This window comes from Anguilla rostrata, chromosome 6 (assembly GCF_018555375.3).
Source record: "Anguilla rostrata isolate EN2019 chromosome 6, ASM1855537v3, whole genome shotgun sequence".
Lineage (NCBI taxonomy): Eukaryota > Metazoa > Chordata > Actinopteri > Anguilliformes > Anguillidae > Anguilla > Anguilla rostrata.
Window position 1 is genome coordinate 6,236,201 of NC_057938.1, and position 21,963 is coordinate 6,258,163.

Consider the following 21,963-nt stretch of genomic DNA (forward strand, 5'->3'; position numbering starts at 1 on the left):
GTGTTGTGTGTGTGTGTGTGTGTGTGTGTGTGTGTGTGTGTGTGTGTGGGTGTGTGTGTGTGTGTGTGTGTGTGTGAGTGTGTGTGTGTGTGTTGTGTGGTGTGTGCATGTGTGTGTGTGTGTGTGTGTGCATGTGTGTGTGGCTGTGTGTGTGTGTGTGCGTGTGTGTGTGTGTGAGTGTGTGTGCTTGCGTGTGTGTGTGTGTGTGCATGTCTGTGTGTGTGTGTATTTGTGTGAATGCACAAAACAAAGCCTGCTGCACACTGTGTTGGCATTGTGTATTGACTTTTCTACACCAGCAAAACATTACACTGTGTGCTGGTACATAAACTAACAGCATCTAATAGCTCAAACTCACTCCAACACATTCCCTTGTATTTCCCTTGCAGAAATTATTAATGAAATGAGGTTAAATATAAATAATATCCAAACACCATTTTCACCTTCTGCAGAAAGCAACCTTTCCTTTTCGCCATGTGCTAAAATGCTGACTTCGAATTAGACGAACTGTAAACAATACAGGTACCTGATAGGTAATATTAATTATTTACAGTCAAATTATAGACTCAAATGCAGGGGTATGCAGCTATAAATAGCGCCTAAGCTTTCTTCCTTCTGCAGTTGGTCAATGTATCGCCATCAGCAGGTTAGACCCCGGCCTAGCGGCTTTAAGTGGAAGTGGCGCTGGGGTCTCGACAAAATTACAGCTTGAGCCTAGCAGCGCCTGCTAGCTACTTCCACCCAGATATGAGGAGGCAGCAGCCACCCAGATTGCTCACGCATGCCATCATGCAGGTTAAAGCTGTGAGCTTCAGTAACAATCGGCACATTCAAACCATCCCTCTAATAGACCTTTAGATCTATCAATGGGCTTTTAAAAGCCTTCGGGGAGGAGGGTGTGGATACTGGCACAATGCCAGGCAAAACTAATTTACCGTAATAAAAGGTGCCTACCAAAGCAGCAAGGAGGTTCCCCCTCCCCGCCACCCCCCCCCCACACTCCTACTTCCCACCACAAAAAAAAGCATTTTCAAAAGAACCTATTTGACTGCTTTTAATTAACGCCAGGTTGTTTATTTCTGAACCGCTTTACATGGCGAGGATCTGGAAAGCAGGGGGATTTCCAAACACAGACCTGCAGACTGGGCTTAATCGACCAGGAGACACGCTGTGTTTCCAAGGCGCGAGAAGGCACAAGACAGCCAATCAGAGGGCTGCATCCCTCGGGACAAAGCCGAGCCCAGACTTAATGTTCCAGCCGGACCCGCCCGTCCCATGGCCCCTGCACGCCTGCACTATGCACTCAGCCTTTCCCTCTGCTGCAGTGCAGGCTGGGAAGTCTAACACGGCGTCCCCCCCCCCGAGAAACCGCCGCCCGTCAATCATCACCTCGGCGGCGCCCGCCGTCAGGCAGCCATTCGTCTACGGCGTCAGTAGGCGCGCGTCAGCGTGGCGCACGAGGGGAGGGCGGCCGGCCGGGTCAGCGTGGCGCACAGGTGGAGGCCGCCGGGCCAGCGGGTGCACAGGTGGAGGCCGCCGGGTCCGCGCGATGACGAGCGCGCGGCGCGAACGCGGAGCCTCAGGTACGCGCGCGGCGTCACGCGGTCTCTCCCGGCCCAGCCGCCACAGACAGGCTTTGTTATGACAGAGAGAGAGAGAGAGCCACACTGCAACTCCCACCGGACCGATAGCTGGTAAGTCATGCATTATGGATTGGATGGATGCTTGATGAGTCATGCATCATATTGATGACAGTCAGACTAAATTGACAGGGTGGGGGAAAGGAAGGGGGGGGGGCTTCTTCTTTTTCAAAGAATATCATCTTCAGGGTCAATTCTGCTGACAGTCACAAAAAGATACGAGGCCATACTGCTTTTATAATAGCAAAATAATTAGCTATCTTAAGCAAATACCGTTGATACACTGAAGTTCCGCTCCCTGCACTAATACATCATCATTATTGCTTTCTAGCTCCTGACTGATTTACTCCTGTTGCAGACAAGGCAGTTTCAAGCAGCCCAGTATTCCACACTGCTACTCTGCTTTTTCTTTTTAAGTCCATTGTTTCATTGAATTGTGCATTTTTAATGAATGCCTCTTTATAAAAAAAAGACACCACAGAGAATAAAAATAACCAAATGGGATAGCCAAAAAGGTGGTCTCAGAATGTTCGAAGCTCGAAAAAAAAAACATACAGTCCAGTTGCTACCCTCTTTGTGAGACAGCTCTGTTTTGGAAAATTCCAGAACTGCTGGCGATGTCACCCGCGGGAAATTTCCACAAGTATATTGCGTAAACTGAAGGGTTATAGGAGTCCATAGCTGTCATTTTAGTTCCCAGATGGCTTCCAAATTTCTTAGTTTATTTTTTTTTTTTAACTGATCAAACTTACATTACAAACATTATGTTTGCACTGGGGATGCATGCAGAGAGCTACTCACAGCCCGCTATCTCCAGGCAGAAGGCTTCGCCCCCCATCTCGTCATACATTACTGCGCAAAGCCACACCCCTTTTCTGTACCGGTGCTTCCCACGGCAAACAGGGAATTCTTTCAGCTTGTTTGTTTGTTTGTACGAGAGAAATTATCGCCGAACGTACTTTTTTTTCTCCACATCTAAAATCCCCATAGCTTCTAAATGTGGACTCTGAGCTCAACAGTCTGCCCAATCAAGCAGGAAGCGAGGCGAGCCTTTCGTGTGTCTGTATTAAGACGAATGAGACATCTGTCACCTGACAGTTAAAACAAGCTGCGTCCCCACACGGACCGGCACCGGATTAAACCAGCGCTCCTTCTGTGATTGCTTCACGCGAACCAGCAACCCCGTCCACAACGAGATCCGTCAGAGCCGTGTATGCACTGAAAGGTGAATGATTCGATTATAGTGTGTTCTGCTGCAAAGTATGCCGGTGCATTATTACCATAATATAAATACTGCATTAACTGAAGCTTACACAAGCTTTTCTTCCTTCCTTACTTGAGGTTGTGCTCCGTATTAAAAATGCACAGCAGGCTCCTGTGTCGCACGATCAGTCTGTCGAAGGTGTAGCCCAACAACCTGACTTGTGGGTATCTGATCAACCAGCAGGGGTCGCTGGTGAGTGATGAGAACCTATAATCCTGGCTGCCTGAATCCCTCCCCTTCCTAGCGATGCCAGAGCCAACTGTGCATCATCTTATGGGTCTGCTGGCATGGTTGGCATTGGCAGGGCCCAGGTTTGATGCCCAACCATAGAGTTCATCCATACACTAGAGCAGTGCAGCACAACCACACAGAAACCTAACAGCACCCTGATTCTCTAACCTTTTGATTGGATATTCGATTTTGGTCCAGATAATGAATTTGTAGCAGTTCTAAATTATACACTTCCTCGGATGATCATTAAATTATACACTTCCTTGGACGATCACTAAATTACACACTTCCTTGGATGATCACCACACTGCAGGCTGTGGTGTTTTCCATTTAGGCATATTTGCAAGTATTCAGACAAAATGTAGGTCCTTATGGAAAATAAAGTGTGTCTGACATACTGGAGCTTGAACATAAATGATAATTTCCACAAAATCCAGATATGAAAATACGTTTCGCTGCAAATTTCAATGATGACTGAGAAAGAAGATCACTCTTTTAAACTAAAAGAACTGGAAAAAGTTCAGACGGAAAGCGTGCCTTACGACAGCACCCGTAGGTAAGAAGTCCAGCCCTGGTCAAGTCTTACAGACAGAACTGCACAGTTCACCAGACCTAACGGACGTGCGCTGAATACCGATCAAAGTTAATTAGCGACATAGCGCAGGTTTTTAACAATGCATCAGGATGGAGCTATCGGCGACATCGCACCAAACACAGAATCCCAATTCATCTGTGAATGATTAATACCGGCTGGGTTATCAACCAGGGACGGATTCAGATAAAGGTTTTTTTTCTTCCAGGGATGGAACATAAATCACAAATCTAAAATGGATGTGGCTTGGGTACAGGAAAAGATAGGAGAGTGATTATTTGCCCATTTCTTTCCCCAACATTATCAAGGGAAGAGTGAAGCTTCTTCTTCGGTCAAAGTCTACAGAGTCTGGACTAAAATACCAAATCATTAAAGCAGAGGAAAAGACAGACAAACACATAATAATGAGGCAAATGAAATGGCTAGCCGCCTGTGTGCATTCTGTGACTTCACTGCAGAGGTCTATGAGTGAGCTCTACACAACAGTGCAGCGTGATCAACTTGGGTGTGAACCCACCTTAAAAGTGTTATCAGAGGATGAAGATTTACCCTTGTCACATTTTATCCCTCTAATCCCGTAAAAGCTGATCCCCCCTCCCCCTCCCTTGCCCCCCACCCCCCATCCCGGCTCGGCCGAAAGTGTTTATTTCTTTTCACCTTCAAATAAAAAAATACCGTATTTGCACCGAGAAAGGCACGGCTAGCCGATCCAGACCACCGCGTCGCTCACGTCGGCACGGGGACGGTGCCAACCGGGCCCTCGGGTGCGATCGTCTGAGCCGCCGCAAAGCCTGACCTTGAGGGGCGGGCTCCGGACCGTCGGAACAGCGCGCCACCGCTCGACGGAGGATGATGTCATCAGTTGTGCCTCACGGCGCAGAGAGGCGGCGTCGGTTGCGATAGGTCAACGGAAACGTACGGCGAATCCGCTGGCGGCCCGGGAACCAAATGAACCGCGCCAAATACATATCCCTGCCCCTCTGATCACTGAAGATAGAACGATATGTTCAACTAATTCAGCCTCACTCAGACGCCATATGAGAAATGTCCAGGTGTGCTTCTGCACAGTGTGAGCACACCTCTCACCTCTCCCCAGTGACAGAATAAGAAGTAATTATGCATATTGCAAAAAACAATTTACTTTGTTCACACACACATGCACACACAAATACACACACACACACACACACACACAGACACACATGCGCACACAAATACACACACACATACACACACACACACACACACACACACTAAAATACACACACACACACACACACACACATAAATTCACCTTACTCATAAACTGTTAAAATGTTGGTCGGTACGCAGAATTTGTTAAGTGTCTGACCCCCCTCAGAAGCGCAGAAGAACCCTGTGGCACTGGGCTCGATACAGCCCTGCGGTTCGCAGCAGCGGCACCCAAATCCCCAAATAACCCTAATTAAGCCGGGGAGTCTGAAAGCGAGGAGCTCTATTCATCGATCGGGTAGCACATCCGCTAGCTGCGCGAACCGTGCCGCGGAGCACGGGCCCCACAGCGGGGCCGCGCTCAAACCGTCCGACCCCTCCCCCAAAACATCGGCCGAGTCGGGGCGCCCAGCCGCAAGGGCGTCGATGTCGATCGGTAAACCAGCCTCCCTCAGAGAGGGCCGTCTCGGGTTTGTTTCAGGTACTCTCCACACACCCCCCCCGCCCCCGCCTCTTCGACCGAACACTGTTTTTAACAGAGCTTTCTTCTGCTTTCCCTTTTCCCGAACGGTCTTGTTCCAACACCCATAAACCCCGTTATTTTCCCCCTGACTGACCCGCTATAAAAAGCACAGCGAGTCTAATGGCTCGGCCTCTTAACCGCAGGGCACCGAAGAGGACGCTCGCCGGCCGCGGCGGCCATCTTGACAGTCTGGAGTGGCTTGGAACAGAGTAGGCGGCGTTCTGTTTGCCCCTGTGTGCATGTGCGCTAGTGTGTGTGTGTGTATGTGTATGTGTGTGCGAGTGTGTGTGTGTGCGAGTGTGTTTGTGTGTGTGTGTGTGTGTTTGCGTGTGTGTGTGTGTGTGTTTGCGTGCGCGTGTGTGTGCGTGCGAGTGTGTGTGTGTGTGTGTGTGTGTGTGTGTGTGCGAGTGTGTTTGTGTGTGTGTGTGTGTGCGCGCGCATGTGTGCGTGTGTGTGTGTGTGTTTTGGGGTGGGGTGGGGAGGGAGGGAGTGGGAGGGCTTGGAGCCTTGGACAATATGTGAAAATGGCACGTTGTCAACAAACTTCCTCCTTTGAGGTGCCATGCCATATTAATTCTTTTGCTGTTCATGTTTTTTGTTTGTTTGTTTGTTTGTGAGGTTGTTTGTTAGTACTGTGAGCACTTGTGTGTGTTGAGGTGGGGGGAGGGGGCGGGGAGTGGGGAGTGAGTCCAATGTTCCCGGTTGTACATGTTGACAAAATGAAGATGTTTTTTTTTACGGAGCGGCCCCCTGCCGGAGGGGGGGGGGGGACGGGGGACGACAGCCCCCTCCCACCCGAGAGGCGCGAAAGAACAGTTTGTCATCTCGGGCCGCCGCGAAAGCCGCCACGCTGACGCGACGCCGCCTCGGAAGCGACGCCCTGGCCGGGGCCGCCCTCCCCGCCGCCACAGCCTAACGAGACCAACAGAGCGATGTTAGAGAAGCGCAGGCACACGCGCACACACAGCAAGCTCAATGTTCCCAACAGCACAGCATGACGCACATCCACAGACTTTTTTCAGAACATTGCGTGACTCGGGGTAATGATTGGGAGATGTGCAAATCAGAACTAAATAAAGCGTCACGACCGCAGTCCTTAAAATCAAACTCCTGCGATGGAGACACAAGCTGAACTTTGCTCTTTTTTTTTTGGATGAAACACAAGATATCATAGAACAAGGAGATATATATATATACACTCTTCATGAAAGGAAAGAAATGAACTGCAATATGGAGATGAAGATGCTAGCAAACATCCACTGCTGCCAGTCTGTGAGATGTAACTGCATAGCGAGTAAGCAACTGCTCACCAGCCACGCCCATCAAATCCTTCTGTATTCAAAAATGCACGAAGTGCAACCTTATAATGGCCAAAATGAAGAGAAATAGAATATGATACTTTGAAAAAGGATAGCAGCAAAAAAGCATATATTGGATATATTGAAGAGTATGGATAGTATGTACAATACTGTAGATGCCGCAGGGTAAGTAATAAATATCACACTTGATGTTCCAGTAGAGAAGAAAATGAAGGACATGCCAATGACACAGTGACTGAATATAAGATACAAGTAAATACATTTTAATTGCATTTGGACAGAAATCTACTTTGGTTCACAAAAATGTAAACAAAAATAGATTCTTGTGCTTGGGCTCCAGTAGGCTAAAAAGCCTTCATTAGCACAGTTCAGATCTGAATCAAGATCACAAGGCGAACAGTGAACAAAGTCGCATTTTTATCCCAAAAGAGGGTTTTCTTTTTTGATGTGCGTTCGCGTGTGTTCGCGCGCCAGCCACTCGTTCTGATATCGCTCCCTAATTAGCACGAAGATCTTCACAAACAGTCTCAGCGGCTCGACGGCTGAAGGCTTCACTGGGCCGGAGACACCGCGCTGACATCAGACCCCACGCTGCACACGACGTACACCCCCCCCCCCCCTCGGGAAAAACCCCACATTTGTGCGCGCGAGAAGTGAAAACGATCGTTCCCCCCCCCATTCGGAGCACAAAACGGCTCTGTTTACAGGCTTCATACGGGCGACGTTTGCGCATAAGTCTGGGGGGGGGGGGGGGGATGTTCCTGGGCTTTAGGGTCGAGTGTGCTCTGTAATTGATTTTCCCTGAAGTGTGTCAATTTCCAAATCCAAGGGGGGGAAAAAAAGAAAAAATTAATAATTTGTGAGGGAGAAGCGGGTGGAGTGGGGGGGAGGGGGGGAGGGGAGGGGTTGGCGGATGTTAGATGCTGGGGATCCTGGAAGACATTACCGAGACCTTTCCAGTTGGTTTAATCTAACTGGGGTCAGGGCTATAATTAAACTGCCACAGATCCTGCCCTCAATTCTGCACTGCTTAAAAGGTCAAGCATTATGGAGGCAGGCCTCCCCCCCCCCTCCCCCCCCCCCCCGTGAACCTCACACATAGCACAACTTGGGAAATCCACTTCCTTTCTCTGAGGGAAGTGCGGTATTTCTGTGAGGTAAACAGCCATATTCCACCGAGCTCTTTCCTCTCTTGGAGAGGAGGTAGGCTGGTGTGAGACCGGATCGCTAGCTGATTTATAGCATTAGATACGCCCCAAAAGATTCTTATTGCTGTTAAGCTATTTAGCAGACATCCTCATCCAGAGGGGGCCCTACAGCGTGTATTCGGAATGAATGTGTTCATGGATGCAAATACTGTTAAATAAACCGTTATTTTTCATTATTGCATTTTGTACATAATTACACAATGCATAATTCAATCACAAAATTAAACGTGCCACAATCATGTGAGACAAAGCCTCGAGCTTGGATATCCCCAAGTTACCCACTGAGTTTGTGTGTGTGTGTGCGTTTGTGTGTGTGCGTGTACGTGTACGTGTTGTCTGTGTGTGTACATGCATGTGTATGCATGTGTGTGTGTACGTGGGTGTCTGTGTGTGTACATGCAAGTGTATGCGCGTGTGTGTGTGTGTGCGCGTGTACCTGTGTGTCTATTTTGTGTACCTACGTGTGTGTGTATTCGTGTGTGCTTTTGGGGAGGAGGGACGATATCTTTATCTTCACAGGTACCGGTACTTCAAATGAATGGACGTACTCCGATTCAAAACAACACGGGCAAAGATAAATAACTCGCCTGGAACCATTTCTGTCGCTAAGATGGGACGAGCCAAAAGAATAATTACCCTTGCAGGTCGACAGCAGCAATAACACAGAAGGTATATATACTGTAAATGCTTACAGAGAGAACTGTTCGGCTGACTGTAATGAGACAAGAGCAAATAAATATGTTTCAGCGTGACGCACAAACCCCATTTCCCAACATACCTCTTTTCAATTCCGTTCCGCCATTCCATGGCGTAGTAACTCCCTCTCTCGCACACACTAATGTCAAAACAACCCACTGGTGCGCCATCTCAGACATCGACGGGGCCTATTATCTCAGAAGAAAGGTCACCGCTCGCAGCCTAGCAGCCAATTAAAGAACTAAGCTCTGATTTTTTAAAATGGTCCTTAACCTGCTGCAGCTAATAGGATTGTATATCTAAACCCTTGCGAGTTTAAATAGGAAGATTTACTGTTTGAGTCACTTTTGCGCAGAGCTTTAATTACAAATCCCATTAGCCTGAAAACCAATGAATTACACCATCAATTTAATAAATGGAGACTTCCAGACTTCTCCTCCTGCGGAAAGGGGAAAGTTAACACACAACTCTCGGCGATGATTCAGGCTCGCATCAGGAATATGGCAGATGTAATTAGTGTAATTGTCTCAGTGTAACTTCAGGAATGATGGGATTTTTCAACTTCAGCTTTTCATGTCATCACGGGGACACACAATCGTCCTTCGGTTTACTGCAACAGGAAGATCATTTTGAATAAAGGCAACATAACTGAAGATGATTTGAGGCTGAAATCTGTTCTGCAACCACAGTTTATCTGGAAATTGTGTATGGATACCAGCAGCAGAAGAGGCACAAGAGGCAGTTTCTGAAGATATTCTGGAGGCATCACTGCAGTCTTTTGCAATTGTGTTCGGGTGTTGTTGCGTAATATACACATCTTAGAAATTTCATGAACACTGCTGTAAGTCAAAAGCAGTTTTCGTACAAAAAACTAAAATAAATCAGTAACTGGCGTAGAAATCACACCAACAATCTACAAGAAACAGCAAAAACCAACAATACAAAACTTAAAGGATGATCAGGATGAAAAAAAAGATAAACTAGCCTCACCTAAACTTAATGTTCTTTTTTTTTTTTTAGCAATGATTAAATGAATCAGGCAAGCACACTAGGAAAATCCATCTTTCACTCCATTTCCCTTTCGCTGTAATTTATCGCGATTAGTCTGTATAGCCAATTATCTTCCACTGGAAGCAGTACGAACAGCAGACATCATCGACCTCGAGTTTGCATTGCTGTGACTCATTACTTGTCCAACAACAGGATGCTAAAGGGTAAGGAAGCCTTCAGGGAGGGGTACTGCGGCAGTAACAGCCGAACCCCTGTCACAGCACGCCTGAGCGGTCCCGCTCTGGCAAGTTCACGGGAGGACGGTCGTCGGGAGGAACCTCGTTGCTCCCCGATGTGAGACCTTTTGTCACCCGCGAGGGGCGGTTTCCATGGGGACGTCTCTCCCTCTCCAGGCACGGCCTCATTACACGGCCAGGGCTGGTTAGGACCGGCCCGGTCCCCGCGCGGGGGCAACTCCCAAAAGCGCTGACAGGCTGGTTTTGACACGGCGGGGCGGGGCGGGGCGGGGCTGTGGGCTGACGGAGCGGTTTCCAGGGGTCAAACTGTGAGCAGCCAGTTACTCTTCCACTTACTCTCTTGCATTACGTTGTGTTGATGGTGTCGTGATGTTGTCCTGTCGTATGCTGTCTTTATGTGAACCCTGGCTGCAAAACAAATTTCCCCTAGTGGGACAACAAAGATAACCTTATATAACCTCATATATGAACCTTGAACCTAGAACACGTCTGTTACTGCACGTGCTGTGTTTCAGCACAAGCGTATTAAACTAATAATTTACTGTTTCATCCAAATGCTGCTAAATGCTCGATCTGTTTTTTTGTTTGCAGGAAACTGTTAATGAGCGCAGGGTAATAAATCAGAGAAAATGTTTGGCTGGCCCCACCATTATTATTTTTTTTTTGCATTTACTAAGCTTGCCAGAAAAAAAGTTTGAATTTCTTTAGGTTTTATTTTTTCAAAGGAAAAAAAAAAACCTATTGGCTCTTATTAATATATTTAGTACTGTAAGTACATTGCCTGGTGAGACACATGTTTCCTCAAAAGCTTTAAAGCAAGGCTTGAAACTTAGCCAATGACACACACACACACACACACACACTGCAGGTCATGCATGATTTATAGGTTTTCAACACTGCTCCAACTGTCTAAGACAGTTTCAAAAGGAAAGATTTGACACTACACATATTTTCCCTCAGAGAATGTTTATATAATAGGAAATGTTCTCCACAATGCAATCAGAGTTCTTCAAACAAAGCTTTAGCAGAGCACAGGACACAAGCTTTTATTTTAATAGAAGATGAGAAAAACATTTTTAGAGCAGGCTGGAGAAACGGCAGTGTCCTTCAGAACGCTTGAGAATACCCAAGAAATCAATAAATGTGAATTATTTTTCATGAGAAACTAGCTCATTAAGGAGCTATTGACAGAAGACTGTCTTTTACAGATGAGCTGGTCTTTCCTGCGCTCTCTGCTGAATATGATTTCAGAATAATATGCCAGATCATTAGATAGACTTCCAAAGCAGGCAGAAAAAAGAGATATTTAATTAATGATGTTTCTCCTCAAACACTCCAGGGTCTAGATTTCTTTCCCTCCAATATAAAAAGCCAAAGTATTAAATTCAACACAATCGCACAGCTGTTAGTCCAAACTCAGCTATTAACGAATGCAAGGGAGTTGCTGTTTCTCTTTGTTGAATTAACAAACTTATATACCTAGTGTCTGTCATGGTGTTTTATGAAAGGGAGTTGTGGGAAGTATATACTTGTTCAAATGTGTTAAAGGGCAGACCTTGGAGAGGTCCTTTACTGTTCGTTGCCCTGACAAATGAGGTGGGTGAGAAAGGTTCCCCCGCAGGCCCTTGTTTGGCTCATTTCTGCTAAAACACATAAGCTGGATTCCCTGTGAACCGCCACGCCGCCTTATTTCCCCTGAGCTTATACACTGTGACCTTTGACCTTTATGCTGGCCGTGGGGGGGGGGGGGGGGGGGGGGAGTGATTTCGTGACGAGGCATTGCTTTAGCCTGTCCGTGCTTCGGTCACCGCCAACGCCGTGCCCCCCCCCCCCACCCGGCACCGCCCACGCGCGCTCTCTCTCTCTCTCTCTCTCCCTCTCTCTGGCGGGCGAGGTTCCCTGCCTGCCGATCTCGCCGGCGCCCAGCGAGGCAGGCAATCTGTTCTCCCCTCTCCCTGAGAAAGCTGGCCGTCCGCACGCCCAGCACGCGCTCATCCGCTACACGCGCGAGCGGATTTCACCCTGGAAACGAGGACAGGGGGACGCGTCCGCCCCCGCGGTCCCGCCGGGGGGCGGGGGGCAGGGGGGGACCACGAGCAGGCCCGGCTTTGCTTCCCATTACTCCCCTACATTAATACCCATCGGATAAGCGCCAGAATCCGCCCGGGCGCGGCCCGAGTAGCGATGGGAAACTGATCAGCAGGCAGTGCGCCGGACCGCCGTGGGGTCCTAGCATCTGTGGGTTAATGAAGTCGCCGGGAGCTTGTCATTTCCCCCTCCGATCCAATCTGTTAGAAATTCGGATTTCGTGACTCTGCATATTCACGAAGCGCCTTCCCTCCAGGACCGCGGGCAAGACTACTTGTCAAATTCCGGTTATAAATTGAAAGGGATTCCACACACACACACACACATCAGGTTGATCTTCTTATTCGCTGGATTAGCACCAGGGGTTGCCTGATATGTTCTTCCCCCCACCTAGGAGCAATAAAAATGCAATTTTCTGGTGATAAGAAAAATTGATATCACATTAAGTAGATTTCCATCGTACCCGACCAACCTGACCCAGTAAACACAAAACACTTGCCACTCACAAAACAAAAACAGGCCGCTTGCAGCCAGACATACAGACAGACGGACAGGCATTTTGTTTCCTTTTCAATCTTCGTGGCAATTCGCCATACAAGAGGAACAGCGAGCCAATCGACGCGACTTCTGAAAAGCAGTGCTCAGACAAATCCCCATGTAAAATCCAAATTGAATCATTTTCCTGTACAACCACTTTTTTTTTCTTTTTTCTTTTTTTACGAAAGAAAACTCCCCTGAGAATGAAAAATGATCTGTCAGCCCAGAACCAATTAGTGCTAATTAGTGCAGTTACAGTGTATCTGCGGAGTGACATCACTGCATTTAGTGTTCCGTGTGTTCTTTTTCCACACGTTTCCATGCAACCGCGGCAACAGGGAGGCAGGACGGAAATGTAATGGGACAAAGTACCCCCCCCCCCCCTCCCACTTCCCACAGCTTTCAGAGCCATCTTCGCCAGCCCCGGGAAGGACGCAGCGTTCCCAACGCGCAGGGGGAAAAAAAAGCCCCCTGACATATGCTTTTACTGAATCTTTAATGCATTCCCCTGCCCACCCAAAGGCAGCAATTACACTCAAACAGTGACAATATTGCCATCATTTTGTTTCCATTAAAAAGGCGCGCCTCTCACCAGGAACGGCACGACGGAAGAACCGCGCGCAGGGGGGAATTCTGGGTTTGCGCAGCGTGTGCGGGGGGAAAAACAAAAAAAAAAACATTGGCGGCTTATTAGAGAAGCCATTAAATAAACCGCGGGCTTCAACGCGTCGTTTGCGCGCGTCTGTCACGCGCCCCGTTTCTCGTCCCGCGCCCGATGCCAGACGACGGCAGCGGAAGACGCCGCCGACACAGATATCAAACGGAAGAAATACTTTCGGGAAAAAGAACGACGTTTTCGCCACTTTTCTCTCCTCGCCTTCCTCTGAGTGGCGGTAAACTGGGGCACGGCGTTCCCCCGAGCGAACGTAACGAATCCACGTTTTTACAGGGGCGCCCGGGACCGGGACCAACACCGAGCGAAAAAACGGCCGTAAAATACCGTGACATTTTAACTCCTCGTTCGCTGGAGACGGACCAAAGTCCTCCGGGAGGAAGGAGAGTTCATTAACAATAACTCAGATACCAATACCGGAGGGAGACGATGTCTGAACAACTACTTAGACAAACGTCTGACTTCACATAAAAAACAGGCTTAAGCAGAGCAGAGTGAACACACAAACACTGAGCACCACCCCCGATGTGCCAGCCACATCTTACATCATCACTTCTATGAAAGAAAGATTATCGATATGTGCAGTACTGAAATACTTCTGCACATTTCCTGAGAGGCAAGCAGTTTTATTTAGAAGGGCTCTCCAATGGGCCTGTGGCTGAAATCAGAAGGACACTGACCTGACAGAGAGTTTTGTGAAACAGGAAGTCGGGACCGTGAACAGGAAGTCGCCACACCGTGGTTTCGCGTTTCTGGCTGATTGGTCGCGGGCGGTGATTTCCACGCTACACCGAATCTTTCTCCGGGTGAAATAATTATTTATGAAATTAGAAACGTAAAAACCCGGACTGGAGACTCAACCCCTGACCCTGACCCTGACCCTGACCCTGACCCCCGCCTCTAATCCCAGTTGAAAGTGGTTTTAGTTCCGCTTCAGGATTATTGTGCATCACCATGGCAACCCTGAAGCCCCTAATAGGAATCGCCTGTAACAGACTATTTGCAGTGGGACGGGTGATAAACGTATGCCACACAACTCAAGGCGAACCAAAATACATTACAATAACCCCACTAAAACAATTTAAGAACCCATCTAAATGAGAAACAATGTGTCCCTTTCCAAAATGTCATATATTATACAAATATTAGCCACCATTATTTATATTTTGAAAGAAAGATGCAGACACAGGCACAGGACAGTTACAGTTGAGCAACAAACCAAGCAATACATTCAGTAGATAGATAGAGTAAACAAAGTGTTTGACAGTGCACTTTGTTTATACTAAAACGGTGGTTCACAACCCTGTTCCTAGAAATGTACCATCGTGTATTGAGCTGCTAATTAGAAGAATCATGGCATACCTGATTCCACTGATTAGCAGCTCAATGAGACCTCTGGTTGTTGAATGAGATGTGCTTTGCTAGTGCTGCAGTGAAAACCTACCACACTGTAGATCTCCAGTAACAGGGTTGGGAACCGCTGTAATAAAACATACAGTATATCACAGCAATAAGTTGCAGTTTATAACACAGTGTACATTATTTTGAAATCACTCCCAGTATTTTCTATTTGAAATCTGAACATACGTCACTCTTTTGTATGTGCAAGTTCTAAGTCACACGCTGGGCAGACCTTTTCAGCTTTTCCCTGGCGTTAATATTTAATGATGTACTCAGCTGGGGGGGGGCAAGGGGGGGGGGCATCCTCAGATAGAGCGTTACACGACCGGAATGTTAACCTTCAGCTCGGCAACGCCAGTTAGTCGCTCACACCGTTGTCTCCAGGCCGACGGCCCTCGTCGAGCGCGGCTGTGGCGTGGCGCGTTCCCGCGCGCTAGATCAGCGAAGTTACGCCGCGTCGATTCTCGCGGCCGCCGATCGGACGTGAAAGCCAGCCGGGTCCCGCCGCCTCCAGATCCGGCGCCGACGGGCACAACGCGCCGAATGAGACATCGGAGTGGCACTAATGGAGCCTCGCGGGGGCAGCCAATGAGGGAGAAGCGGCCGTTAGCCCTTTAATAATGGATGGCGCGCACCGCCGTACGCGCTGATGCTCAGGGGTGCTTTAAATAACAATAACGCGCGGTTACTTCCCCTTAACGCAACCTCTGCTTTCTGAAAAGGCCGTTCCTCTTCGCCGGATCTGGCACGTCGAGCTCGTAGATGTAAAACCGTCTAAAGTCCACCGACCGGCCCCACTGCTGTTAGGAGCGCGGGCTGGGACCGCATATGGCCATACTTCGACAGGCCAGGTCCGTCCAGCCCCGGTCCAGCTTTCCGAACAGACGCTGTTCACACGGTTGTGACCTCTCACTCCTCTTAAAAATCAGGGCGGAGCCCTGTCTGTGGGGGTGGAGACCCGTACGTGGGGGCGGAGCCGTGTCAGTAGGGGCGGAGCCCTGCGTGTGGGGGCGGAGCCCTGTCCGTGGGGAAGAGCATCCTGAAGTGAGTGACAGGAGGCGTCGCCTATCCGCCATACGCCAACGCTCACCGAGACAGCGGCCTCTTTCAGGAACGCTAAATCCTCCCAAAAGCTCTTGGAGGCTTTCCGTTTATTTCTAAACCCACTGAGCATCTGCTGTTGTTGCTTGGCGGTTTTTTTGCTGTTGTTCTCGTCTCGGCAAGGTCACGCACAGTGCGAGGAGAGAGACGAGGAGGGTGAGTCTGCATCGCAAAATCATTAATATTTCATGGCGGCTCTAGCCAAACAATGGCACCGCCACTTAGCACTTAGCGGCCGAGATCTAACGGGCCATTTTGGGCTGAGGTGAGTCGGTCGCGCCTGCGTTGCTGCACAGCGGGGCGGAGAAGCTGACAGAAAATCGCGTCTCCGGAACGGTGAACCAAAAAGAGAAAAAAGATAAGACTTTCGGTCGTGTTCCCTCAATGATCTCTCAACCGTCCTCTAACTTTACCCTCCAACAGGTCCGGTTCAGTCCCTCACATGCTATGGCCTAGCGAGCTAGAATGAACGCTGTATATGCGCGGCCTGCGCTACGCCGCAAATGCTTTTGACCTATAAAATAAAGTAAAGTGCTCTGGGTAATGGCAGAGTGGGAGGTGGTTCCATTCTGAAAGCTTCATGTGTCAGATTCTATAGTCGGCCGCTAAGCTTTTCGGCTGATAAGAATCTTATGAATACTACTTATTGAAGATGGATGGCTTTGATCTCTCTGCGACCGCAGTGGAGGACTTAAAACTTGTAACCCACCACAAAAAAAAAACTAAAGGAGACTATGTCTTGAACACGTCTTTCCAGATCATCTTGCATCATTTTTTTTTTTTTTTTTTTGTGTTCACTTTGTTTTCCCCATGTAAATCAGCCCCAAACAGAGGGGGGTCAAAATGGCATTTGAACTCAGTTACAGTTTATATCACCAGGAAGAAACTGCCATAACAAAACGAGCTGATGAGATTACGAGGGCAGGGGAGCGGTTTTCGACAGGCTCGTCACACCTCCGTCCTCCACCTGCACCTCCAGGGCACCACCTTTCAGATGGAGCTCCTAAATCCAGAAGCCACCATTTCATTGTTCACTGGCTTTTTTCAGCCCGCAAGCCGAGAGGTGATTGGTTGCCTATTGTACTGTGGTCTAAGCCGCCGCCTGGCTAATTTTCAATCCGACATCTGACGGCAGTGAAGATTTAGTATCTTCATTTCCTTATGATAAAAATGTTATGACTTCTCATTTTATTGTCATTATTACTGCGAATGTGTGAAAATGAGTAATTATGTTTTCACAGAAGCTTCTGCCATTGGTAGAAAAAGGAACCAATCACCTCTCAGCTTGGAAGGAGAAACGCAGGCTAATAGGTTTACATTCCAGGATCACATCACACAAACTCATTTAAGGTGGTTCAGTGGGTTGATTCATGATGTTACAGTACAGATGGTCTACTCTGTTCAGTTCTAATCTTATATGGTGGAAGGTGGAAAGATGAGTGAAAACAGTGGGACCATAATGGAAGGCGCCTGAATTATTTGGTTCACTATTTTTTTTTAAACCCAGTGAAGCCCAGTTATTTTATAAGCCCAGGCAGCCAATGGTACAGAAGACATGTCAGCATCACATGACCTCTGTCTACAGTTTTAGGACCTCTGGCAGCTCGCCATCCCCTTCCCTCCCCTCCCCTCCCTGATCTGATGGAATAGGTCCTTAACCTCGCCTTAACCTCAACAAAATGAGTGAAATTACAGAGAAATGGAACGTCTCCGTGGAGCTGGGGGGGGGGGGGGGGGTTTGGTGTGCGGCCAGCAAGGGAGGTGTAACGCGCTTCACTCTGTCGATTCCCGGCATGTCCCACCACATTGGCCCCTCCCTCTCACAGCCAAGCGCGGGGGGTGGGGGGGGGGGGGGGGTGAGCTATTTGAGCTACACTTTGCTCAATGGCCTGGAAATATGGCTGCCGGTAATGCCCCCAGACTACCGACAAACCGCTCCAGACTCTCACAGTCATTATGCAATCCACACTTCCACCTAGAAAAGAGACTGGCCCTGATGCAACGCTGATGCCATTTTGAGACTTGTTTACTCCGTCGCCCCCTCCACATGTGATGTGGACAGAGCCTATAAGATACAGCAGCAGGCACACAATGTACCTGCTGCCATTGATCAGCACACCAGCCCACCAGCCCCACCCCTCCGCCCCCTCACTCACATCCCCCTTAACACCATAGGTGTTCCCCCAGAGAATCCGCAGCGAACAGGAACAGCCGTGCCACCTGATCGACTGTGAAGGGCTGCGGTCGCGAGTCTGTCCACGCCTGGTATCCCGCAAAGCCCAAACAACAACAAAAAAAAAAAAAACTTAAGATAATCCTCTTTCAACGCGGCTTTCGTTTCTGCGAGAACCACAGGCTGAGCGGAGGACTGGAGGAACGGGCGTCCGCTGAGCAGTCGCTAACGGCGTGCGCGAAGACGGTGGCGTGGGGCGGGGGGGCGGGGGGGAGGGGGGAGGACTCATCACGACCAGGGCCACACCAGGCACTGCGCATTATGAAAACAGCAGGGCGGCCTCTGCTGAAGGGGACGGAGCGGAAGAGCGGGAGGATCCATGGCGACGCTGCTTTGTGACGTTAATGTCAGGAGGCGCTCGCCGTGTGAATAATTGAAGGACTCGTTGCTCCGGGGTTGGGTGGGGGTGGGGGGGGTGGGGGGGGTTGGTGTGGGGGCTGGGAGCGGCTAACGTGCTACAGAAACGCACCTCCACGAGACGCTCCCAAGGATCCAGCAGAGCGCTCTCCGCCCGTTTCCATCTCACCTCCCTCTCCTGCACCGAGAAACACTGAAGGGCTACATGCAAAGTCTCATACACCGATCCTCAAGGATGTCTCCCTTTCTCGCTGCTGTTTCACGGTGGACTCATTACGAGCAGAGATCATCAAGGAAACGCATGACCCACAGACCCAACAGGGGAGCCGTTCCATAGGTAATAATGGTGAAAGGGATGTAAAATTTTCATATTCTGCAATGATGCTGAAGGTCCTATTCTCTTTCATATTTTGGAGAGGAGCTGGGCTAACATGGTTTGCTTTTAATCCTGATTATGGTGAACTAGAGTAAACGCCAGGAAATACACAGTCATACAAAACAAATTTCAATCAAAAAATCTGGTAGTTCTTTGAACACTCTCCGGTTTCATTTCCACATAAAACAGCGGCCCTCGCTGGCTTTTAAACTCACAAGCTATGATTTGCATGAACAATGGCGTTTTTCAAAAGTTCAAATCGTTTTTCGTTAACCTGATTAGCTAACAGTGGGGTACTTGAAACTGCGGTTCGTATACGGCTGGCTGTGGGCCAGTGGCCAAAATGAATTTAAAAAAACCTAATTCTGCTTTGCCAGGAGGAATACTTACTGCAAGCTTTTTAAATAAACCACAGCTTACAGATGAGGAAAAAAAGCAATCGCCTTCAACAACTTTATTTTTAATCAAAATAGAAAAAGAATGAAAGCTGTTTCCTGCAGTCAGACTGGATCACACAGCAATCCTACGGGGAAAAAGCCAACTTTATTTTGTCACTGTTTATCACGGAAATAAACTCTACACAAATCTCATCATTCGGTCCGGACGCGCGGCTCGGCGAAATCTCGGGCTTCTCAGACGCTATAAGTGCTGACGCGAACGTTTCGGATGCAAACACTGGGCGCTTCCGACGTAACGCAAGAGTCGCTCGCCCTGAAGTGAACAGGAGGAAAACATTTAATTGCGAGCTGGAGACACTAGAAATTCTCTCCGCTTTCCTGGTCTTAATGGCCTCGCTTGTGTGGAGAGAGGGAAGAGCCAAAGATATGACTGGGAAGAAATGCTGGCTCAGAATCAAACGAGGCCAAGAGAGTGGTAAAAAAAAAAAAAAAGAGAGAAGTGAGAAAAAGATATGGAACAGTAATGATTTCAGCTGGGAAACCCTGGGATATTACATTACATTACATTACAGGCATTTAGCAGACGCTCTTATCCAGAGCGACTTACACAACTTTTTACATACATTTACATTGCATCCATTTACACAGCTGGATATATATACGGAAGCAATGCCGGTTAAGTACCTTGCTCAAGGGTACAATGGCAGTGTACTACCTGGGAATCGAACCTGTGACCTTTTGGTTCCAAGACCAGCTCCTTACCCATTACGCTACATCGCCGCCCAATATCGGTCATAATGGGTGGAGCCGAGAGCCATGGCTAGAGCCGAATTTGATGCCAGACAGACTTTTTGGACCATCAAAGTTAACAGCCCTTGGCGGTTACTGTCCCCACGTATGCAGTCCCCAGCAGTCGACAGGGCGACGGTTCAGAGGGCCGATCGACGACAGGAGTCACATGATTTATGAGAGCGGGGGGGCGAGGGGGCGGTAGAGGGGGAGTGTTTGACCCACCTGGTTAATGATGTAGATGCCGTAGTCAATCTTCTGTCGGCGCAGGATGGGGTGCAGGTAGTGCAGCCAGTACTTGAGGTGGTTGTCCCGGTGCCGGAAGGGGATGATGATGGCCACCTTCTGCTTGGCCCGGCAGTCCGGGGGGGTGTACCTGCCCCCCTCCGTCACGCTGGGGTTCTCCCTCTGCACCCGCTCCAGCGTCATCGGGGAGCTGAACTCGATGTGCAGGCGGCCCACTGCCAGGGACGCAAAGCAGAGGGGCAACATTAATACAACGTCAATACAACATCAGCACAACGTCATTAGGAGCCAGAGCCCCGGACTTTCAGAAACCAGGGGCCTGTATCGCAAAGCGGGATCACTGAGTTAGCCGGATAACTGTGCCGAGTAAAACCCGGAACCCTCCCAAATCTGGAACACGGACTGCAGTAAAGGGAGCCGTTCCGGGTTTTGCTCGGTACAGTTTTCCGGCAAACTCCGTGATCCCGCTTTGCGATTACAGGCCGGTCTCCAAGGTTCTGCAGACTGCAGTTCAGCTGCAGTCTGCGTCGTGTCTCCGAAGCCACTCAGCTTGAGAACATTATAAGGTCATTAACTGTGATGAACTGGCACTTAATTAGATAAAGAGAGAACAATCACACTGAGTAGTTGGTATAAGGCAACCTCTTAATGCATTAACTGAATGGGTCAGACTAGACAATTCTAACCATAAATGATACAGCAATATCTAACAGCCGTTTTTTTTTTTTTTTTTTGAACGATGACACTGCATACTGGGGAATATAATTTATTTAGCATAAAACTGACAGGTTATTGCAGTGCAATCTAAATCCATGACATTAGATGGGGTTAACCAATGGCAATGCTACACCAATAGCACTGTGCACTTTTTCAGTGTCTGTGTGACTCTCGCTTCGCAAACACACTTTTTATTATTCATATATTCTCTTTATTTCCGAGGTGTCATGCAGATAATAATTTTCACCGTGTCAGAAAACGTTATAGAGCAGCAAGAAAAAGGGAATAAACACTGACTGACAGGGTAGCATGACCTTTTGTATTGCGGGGAGAAGAAAGTTTTTATGTAGCCTACAGTTTAAGATGCTTTACCAAGGCATGCCAATAGAAATAACAACAACTGAGGTATTGTAAAATGGTGAACACTCCTAAATAGATAGATAAAGATGCTTTACTAATCCCCATGAGGACAAATTTGGGTATCACCCAGCAACGTTAAATAATGCAGTGTTAAATAATTTAAAACACCTAGGAAAAATACCCATGAGCACTTCTCAGTGAATCCATGTACAGCTGCACGTAATTGACTACCATTACATTTAGCACACCAGCTGAGGCAATTCAGGTACTACAGTTAGGTTATTGTTACAAATGAGCAGGTGACTTCCAGAGGCAATAGCGCCATCTTCCTGCTGGAGGACAGAATTTCAGGCAATGAAGCTAAGAACACAGGGTCATACATATGAGACATCGTACCACAAGGGTCTACTAGAAACAGGGCTGCTACAATTCCTGTTTGTGTTAATCAACCCAACCCTTCTTATGTGTGTAAACCAGGCAACCTATTAGGCCCTGGGGCTATTTTTCTCTCGTTTGTTTCTTATTCTTTCTGATCTATATGGTATATCCATATAGCATTACGCTAAATTGGGCTCAACAGAAGCATGCCCGCATCGCTCACACTGCGGTAGAAACACTGGGAAAAAAAAACCCACAAGTGATTCCAGCTTGATGAAAGAAGCGAAATGAAGAATTGCTCAGAAAGTAGGAGTGAAATGGGATTGATCACGGGCCGTATCGTGTGCACAGGGGCAGCCCGTGTACCCGTTTCCAATAAACTGGCTCGGGAGCAACGG

The 21,963-nt window shown here is 48.4% G+C and overlaps 1 protein-coding gene across 2 annotated transcripts in view; it reads right to left on the bottom strand.

Moving 5' to 3' along the window:
• Positions 1 to 21,963, bottom strand: part of b4galt2 (UDP-Gal:betaGlcNAc beta 1,4- galactosyltransferase, polypeptide 2) — a 125,494-nt gene that overhangs the window by 37,826 nt on the left and 65,705 nt on the right. For both annotated transcript variants that reach the window (XM_064341742.1, XM_064341741.1), the window contains exon 3: positions 20,090 to 20,325. In XM_064341742.1, the coding sequence (XP_064197812.1) occupies positions 20,090 to 20,325 (236 nt within the window). The remainder of the gene's footprint in view (positions 1 to 20,089; positions 20,326 to 21,963) is intronic.